The sequence below is a fragment of the Mesitornis unicolor genome, unplaced genomic scaffold, assembly GCF_000695765.1.
Source record: "Mesitornis unicolor isolate BGI_N332 unplaced genomic scaffold, ASM69576v1 scaffold54156, whole genome shotgun sequence".
Lineage (NCBI taxonomy): Eukaryota > Metazoa > Chordata > Aves > Mesitornithiformes > Mesitornithidae > Mesitornis > Mesitornis unicolor.
Window position 1 is genome coordinate 1 of NW_010189950.1, and position 7,996 is coordinate 7,996.

Sequence of the window (7,996 nt, forward strand, 5' to 3'; positions counted from 1 at the left end):
AAATATTGGATATATATCAGATATTGGATATGTATTTTATTTTCATAATTTTTTAATATATATATATGTAAGTATATTAATAGATATGCATAAACACACATACTGGAATACCATTAAATACAGTATAAAGATTCAGGTGTTAAACATGTGTACCTATGTATTTAGCATTCCAGATGTAGCTTAAAAGACCTAAGAGATGCATGGAAGAGAAAATGTGCATCTCTCCTCCATCATTCAAAATGGTAGATATAAAAATCATACTTATATATTTGTTATTTTAAGAAAAATATACTCCATTTCTAACAATAAGGAGAAATGCAATGGCAGCTGTAATGCAGAATGCATAGTTTGCTGCTCACACATGGTATTTAATTACCAGTCCAGTAGAAGTTGGGATGGAGGAAGTACCAAACGCTGCTTCATACAGATACTTTCTATTAATTCAAAGAGGAAAAGTGCTGTGGTCCAAGAACATTCTGATTCTCCCTGCTCTGCTGAAATAAGTGCAACAGAGGGGCTTTAGAATAATGAAGTAGGGGAGGAAATAATAACAAAAGGGAGGTTTTCCTAAGAAGGGGTAGGAAATAACACATAAAAAGAGCCAGGGTGAACATCCTTTCTTACCATAGCAAGGAGAAAGCGCACAATCACGAAACTGTAGTAGTCAAATGTGAAGGCCACTGCAATGCCAAATATGAACTGACCAGCACTTGTAAACCATATAACACGTTGTCTTCCCAGTCTGCAAATCACAGCAGTTAAAATAATGAATAACTACAAACACTCTTAAAATACACCTGCAACGCCAGAAAACCTATCTGCAAGTGAGTCTGAAAATACTGTACTTAATACTTTTGCTCACCACAGAAACTCTGGGTTTAGTTACCTGTAATAATTTTTCGGTAATTCAAACTTCCAAGAAAAGGGAAGCTCCTATGGACGGAACTTCCAATCCACAATTCTTGGCTGAAAGCAACATGCAGAAGTGAGCATTACATATGCTCATCTCCAGTTTCAAGTTTAACTTCTACATAACTAATCTGGAAATTTACTCTGTCTTATTTATGAGGACAGTAGGTAAGACTCACTTTCTCAGATGTTTTATAACATCTAGTTAGTAATTTCTAACAAAAGCTAGCTGTGATAACAAATGCCATCTCTTGCCAAAGTAACAACAATTTGGATAGCAATCAAAAGCTTCTGTAATGTATCTTTGTTGAGTTATTTAAAGTTGAATTCTCTAATAAATGACATAGTTCCCCTGAATTTTCTGATTGCATCATAGCACACATGCATGCATATACAAACAGAAAATAAGGAAGCTAGTATACTAACAGAAAAAAAGCCCCAACATGTCAAATACTAGTTTCCCACCAACATAGTGGTTTCCAGTATAAAAGACAGGCATTTAGTAAAAAGGAACTTCTTTTTCACTTCTTTTTTGTTTATCTTCTTCCTGTATCTCAGGGAGAAAATCTACCAAGTAGACCCAGTTGTCCCTAAACAAGTGAGCATATGCTATCAATAAGAAGCTCATCTGAGGAGAAAACCCAGAAATATGCAGTAGATATACAAGACTGTTGAGGATTCGTTATATTCTATCTACAAGTGTTCTGTAATACAAAACACGTGGAATAATTTTTCTTCCCTGATAATGTTCTCTTGGACTCTTACTATCTACTCCACTATGAACAGCTTTTCATAGATGGGGATATTAGGTTTAGACAGGGAGTTTGAGGATTTTCAGGCGTTTGGGCTAATTTGTTTTTTTTTCTCCATGAGTGTTTGGTTCTACATTAAAACAACTCCTATTTTTCTCCAGCCTTGACCTGAAGTCATGTATGTTTGGTCTCTTATCCCTGACAGAAGAGATGCCAGTGAGTCCTAGCTGTTGGAGCTCTTCTGTTGAGAAATCTGTTAACTGGGAATGGGAGGAACCCACAAACTGATTTCCCACCAGCCACAATGTGTCAGAAAATAATGACTCTCAGCTGTAAATTCTCCAGCTGTAAATCTGCATATCAGAATGTGTGTATTATCTTAACTGTCTGTCCATGGCTTGAATTAATGGAAATGAGAACAATATGATCATAACCTTATAAATCATGTCTGAGCATTAATAAAGCTTTGATTTTTTTTAAAGGGACACAGAGCAACTGATGGCATTATATTCTGGTTTTGTATTAAATACAGAGCCTTGGATTGAGAGGCAGGATTGATTCCATGTGTTCTAAAAGACAAATTTTAAAAAAAGATCAACTTTACTTTTGCATTCTCACATTGTAACTGTCACACCGTAGCATTGTGCTAATGAAGGAAAAACAAAAATCAACACGCCTGCTTTCCTTTTTCTGCCTATACTGTTACCTGTGGGATAAAATGGCACCTTTCACCTAACAGAGCTGTTAGTCAACAAGCTCCTTTATAGAAAGAGATAAATAATGCTAAACTAGCCTTCAAAGCAAAACACAGGTACATAAACTGCCTGAGACAAAACCAAGTACAATGTAGCTTAGGTGTTTTCACTCTCATCTGGATAGAGGGCCATGACTTGGCCTTCCTTTGAGGTAAGAATACGTGGGTTTGTGTTGAGAGAGAAAAGCAAGAGAAGCAGGAGGATACAGATGTATGTACATCCTGGATCTCACTGTTTCTTCTGAGTCCAGCTCCGATGCTAGATATAAGTGTGTGATCTGAGATAAGACCCAGGGAGGAAGCGTTGGAAGGGAGCGGGCCTTGACACCATGAGCAAGGGACTGCTCAGGGTGAGGCCCTCCATGGATTGTCAATCCTCCTCCTGCTCAAACACAACTTTGTACATGCTGGTAAATAAGTGAAACTACAGCACAGTGCTCTGAAAACCATTTTTCCTTCTGCCTGGACTCACCCTCAAGAGACTGAAGTTTAAACTAATTCAGGGAAAAAACTACAAATAGATAGCAAGGGAAAATAGTGTAACGGTGTTTATTTTAAGAACATGGGGCCTGACCAAACCCTCAAAGCTTTTACATCAGCCCAATAGAGCTGTACTCATGAAAGAGGCTAGGAAATTAGTGATTTTAAAATACATTATTTCTAACCTTCCAGTAGCCCTTCATTTGTTTATCATATCCAGAAACAAAAATCTATGTTTCCATGAGGAATCTCTCCTCATGGAAAATGAGGTGAAAATCTACTCCCAGGTTTTACCATTGCTATTAGTACTATCTATTGCTGTTATAAAAAAACAATTAATCTAGCGGCAAATGCTAGCTGCACAGGGCAATTTGTGAGATCAAGGACTAGAAAATTAGATTATATAAAGTAGGAAAAAATCTAAAAGCAAATTATTTGTAAATACATTTTAAAATTAGTACTTGATATTGGAAAAAGAAATTTAGTTAGACACATCTGTGAATAAATATCCAAACCTCCTGAATTGTGAATACATAATTATGAATATGCAATGAATGAAAACAACAAAACAAATAGATATATGTAGTTACTGCAGGCTGAAGTTATAATTTTCAGATGAAAGCTCTTTACCTGTCAGCAATGTCACCAAAAATCACTGCTCCAATCAAGACTCCAAGCATGAATGTAGGCTGGATTAATTTTGCAAGCCATTCTCGGTCACAGACTAGATCCCACTGTGTAACAACAGTGCTCTTCCACTTTGCATCATCATAGAGAAATCCATCAGAACAAGAAAATACGGACTTGTTACCTTTGTATTCATATGCCAGATCCAAACTGGCTTCTCGTCTGGACCTGCTGCACTGGTTAAGTTCCCAAATTTCTCCATTTTCCAGTTGGACTACAATGTGATTTTCTGTTGATGTCCATAGTGTCCAGATGTCCTCTACACTTGATCCAGAGGAGTTGTGGAAAAGAATACTACTCACATTTCCAGTGATCCCACATACAAAGTTAGGAGTAACAGCCATGAACACAGATGCTAAGTAATGGATACCACATGACATAGCTTGAAAGACAGATGCAAAATAAACATATGCTTGAAACCTGTAAAGGGAAAGAAAAAAGCTTACTGAAGAAAAGCCCACTACACATGAAAAAAATCCAACATTATTATTTTGCTAGGATCGGTAAATGGAGACACCATTAAAGTGACTAGTGTTTTGTTATATAGTGTTGCTTCAATATTAGCTAAGCCCCACAAGAGACCAAATATGAGAAAAGATCCACAGCAGAAGTAATCTGTCATCAGGAAATAAATGCTGCTTTTAGTCATGTGTTTAGCCACACGTAGAGAAGAGCATTTAAAAAGAAACTATTCTGAACTTCAGCACTTAGTTTGAAGCAACTTTCCACCCTCCAAATCTTTGTAGTACATCCCCTCAAAATAAGGCCTTAGATTACTGGAGTAGTTAGAAAAAACCCCAAAATGTTGCAACCTCAAAGTTCTGAGGGATAGAGATGTGCACATCAAATAAAATAAATCAAATAAAATAAACCAAACTTATTATGTTCTTTATTTCACCTAATTGTATCTATATAACTGTATTCCATCTATTTTACATCTCTCTATTGCCTCTGGAAGACAAAGAGACAATACATGTAGACACATGTAGAGAAAGATAGAATCTGAACAGTGTGAAATGTTTTGTACCAAAACATAGCTGTAAACTAGGTTGGGTTTTGGCTTAAACAGAGTGTGTGGTTATCCATTAAAGATTGTATCATAAATCAAACATGGTAAAAGAATGTTTTATGCATAGCGTGAATTTTGGTATTTAACAGCTTTTAAAATATGCTTCAGATGCATGTAAATCTTAGTATATATATTGCATACATATCCTGAATTTCAAGACTCACAATGAACTCCAGTATCACTGACTGCAACTTCTAGACAGTTTCTGATAATCTAGGCATAAGGAGTCTTTTCTTCAATTAAATTTTAAAATTATGCACATAATTTGTACAACATCTGTTCAGAAAAAACCCCATAGCTTTGTTTTCTCTTCCACTTTTTATTTCCTGAAGGCAAATCAATTGCACTAATTTGAAGAAGCATTCAATGAGCTTCTATATATACATTCTTACTGCAGTATGTGGTGGGTCTTGATAGTATGAAATAAAAAGCAGCTTTAAAAAAAATTATCAGAAGCTATCTCTGCTGAAGTTATAGGAAATGTTGCCTAAAAACCAATTGCCTTGAAAAGTCCTGTGAGAAAAGTCAGACAATTACAAACTCTGTAACAAATGTGACCTCAAGATCACTCCTCTCTAAAATGTATCTAATCTAGCCTTGAATTCCTGTAATAAAGATTGCAACAGTACCTAGCCTAGGGTTTTTAGATTATCCATCATCACAATTTCTAATGGAATTCAAAACTATCTAGAAGCAAAGTATTTAAATAGAATTTGCTGGATGTATTGTCTTAATGTCCAACTAATCTTTCTGATTAAACAGCTCTCTTGTATAACCTAACTCCATTCACCATCCTCATTCTCCTCTGCCTTTTATCTCGTGATTCTTATTTCTTTCCTTGATAAATGTAAACCCAAATGCCTACTCTGTCTTTCCAATGGCATCATTGCTGTATAGATGCAGCGCTTTATCCCTTTCTCTTGACAACAGCTCTATTGACTTTTCCACAGCGGTCTGAGGAGAGGGCTGAATTGCTGAAGCCCTCATGGCAGCTCAAAAGCTGCCTCCACTTCCCTCTTGAAGGTGCTGCAATTCTCACACATGTGCTGTGCTGTTCTTTCCCAGCAAACTCTGTGAGAGATATGGTCAAGAGAAATTGAATGCAACCACAGTGTTCCTTAAGCATATCAATCCCCTCTCAAAAGAAGAGTTTCTTGAGAAGTAGCTCTCCATAAATCAAAGCAAGGCTAAACCTGCTCTGAAAAGCTTTTGTACTATCTTGGACCACAAAAAAAGCAAAGATTATTCTGAAATGTAACCTTTGTTCCTCTATTAATAGAGACAAACATGGTCAGCAACATATTTATTTCCTCTTTTCTAGTTTCCTTTGAATTGTTTCCATCAAAAGACACAAAGACATTTTAAAAATAGTAGAGTAAGACCAAATTCAACAACTTGGGCTGTTGTTGCAGTATGCAGAATGACAGAAATCAGGACTAGAAGACCTCTTGCAAATTAGCAAATTTAATCTCTAGAAGCTGTGCAGTTACATCTTCTACTAGCTGATAAAAAGTGGCATACCTGGAATTGGGACTGCCAGTATTTGCTATATTTGTCATTATGCATCAGGAAATTGCAATGTCAGGTAGCCCAGTTGGTATTTCCCAGACAGAAGAATTAAATAATTTCAAACTCCTATAGATTCATCTTGAGTTTCCTAATTAGCGCTCTCAGTACAAAAAATGTCATGTTCATAATTTCTCTTCTACCCAGTAAGAGTGAGCAGGAAAAATATATTTATTACCTTTCTTGTTGGAGAAGCTTGAAAGAAGATAACAACTTGTAAGGATATGACTGAGAAGATGGCATGAACCAATGTATTACATTATTTCTTAAAAAGCCAAATCCCAGGCTATGATTTTGATCAGGTCTAGCTAATATCTGCACTAAGTGCTCCCTGGAGAGTTTTATCTTATCTCTCCCTGAACACTTCTTGTGATCATACATCAATAAACATTTTGACAGACTGCTCCACTGTCAAATATTATGTGTTGGAAAGTTTCTCATTAAATCTAATCTTGATGTCTACTTTTTCAGTGTAAGACTATTAGCAGCTTATAAAACATCCCTGTGCAACCTTGAATAAATCTTCCTTATCTTTTATCACTTTGTTGTACAGAATTCTCACATATTTCCCTCTAGTTACTTTCTAAAACTATATAAATTATAGGCCCTCACCCTTTCCTCATTTTCCCTTTGTGTCCTATAGAACAGTTTCCACCTCTATAAAAAGCAATAAAGGATTCATTTTAAAAAATATCTGTGTCATGGCATATTTCACCCATCTTTCAAGGGTTTAACTTAGAACCAGATATGCCTGATTTTTGTAAAAATGTTCTTCCCTTTTCAATGTTTGGAAAATCTTACTCAGTTCCAATGAAGAAATCCACCTGTAGTATCATAATTTTTATTACCTAATTTGTGGCACCTATGCTAAGCAAATACAAAAGGTCAAACAGAATGCCAGATATGCATTACTAGACATAATTTATGCTGTTTATGATTTAATTTAAGAAAGAGAAAATGTGTTTTTACAGCAATATGGCCATGTTGTTGCCCAGTTCTGCTGAATAGATTGCATTACAGTTTTTAACCTCTAACTGCTCAATAACAAAAGCCAAGAAGGAGGCAGGGGAAGCAGGAATAGGGAAGAATAAGGCCTGATGTGAAGCTAGAAAAGTGTCTAGCAGTACCGGTGACTGAAGGAATCCCACAGCCCTGCCACCACAGGGTTGCTCCACTGTCTGTAAAACCTACCTACTGCTCTCTACAGTAAAAATCCACATTGGGCTGGCTAAGCTTATATTTACATTTACATTTACATTTACATTTACATTTACATTTACAGTTACAGTTACAGTTACAGTTACAGTTAGCTGTATATAAAATACACACACACACCCCCCACCCCGAATTGAAAGTGCTCTTCTGTTGTGAAGCTACAACACTACTACAGTACACTACTACAGTCGTGTTGTAACAGCATCCCCACCAACGCTAGATTGAAAGGCCCAACCTTATGTTCTGCAGAGAGTCTCTTGTGGGTAGGAAGGGCTTTTCTTCTAGAAAGACCAAGTCCATAGAGGTCAGGAAATTCATTAACTTGCATAGTTACCAAAAGGAGTTAATAAACCATTAGTGACTACATATACAAAGCATGAGAAGTATGTAGGGAGGATGATGTGTGGGATGGGAGAACACTATGGATGCATTGAATTTGGCTTGCCAGAACAGCTGAAGATTGAAAAAGGACAGAGAAAGCCACAGGCTCAGCCTCATGGTAGACACACGTTTGCTAGAACAGATGTCAGGGCAGCAGACAGTGCTGAGCAAGGAGGAACGTAA

At 36.5% G+C, this 7,996-nt stretch overlaps 1 protein-coding gene across 1 annotated transcript; it reads right to left on the minus strand.

Moving 5' to 3' along the window:
- Positions 1-624: 624 nt before the first annotated feature.
- LOC104542031 (solute carrier family 22 member 16-like) lies at positions 625-5,638 on the minus strand (the record flags this gene model as incomplete). The annotated part of the gene is made up of 3 exons (XM_010186221.1): positions 5,517-5,638; positions 3,526-4,002; positions 625-742 (listed from the first exon to the last, which is right to left on the minus strand). Coding segments are annotated over exons 1-3 (717 nt in total), but the record flags the coding sequence as incomplete, so codon positions are not given.
- Between the last annotated feature and the right edge of the window lie 2,358 nt (positions 5,639-7,996).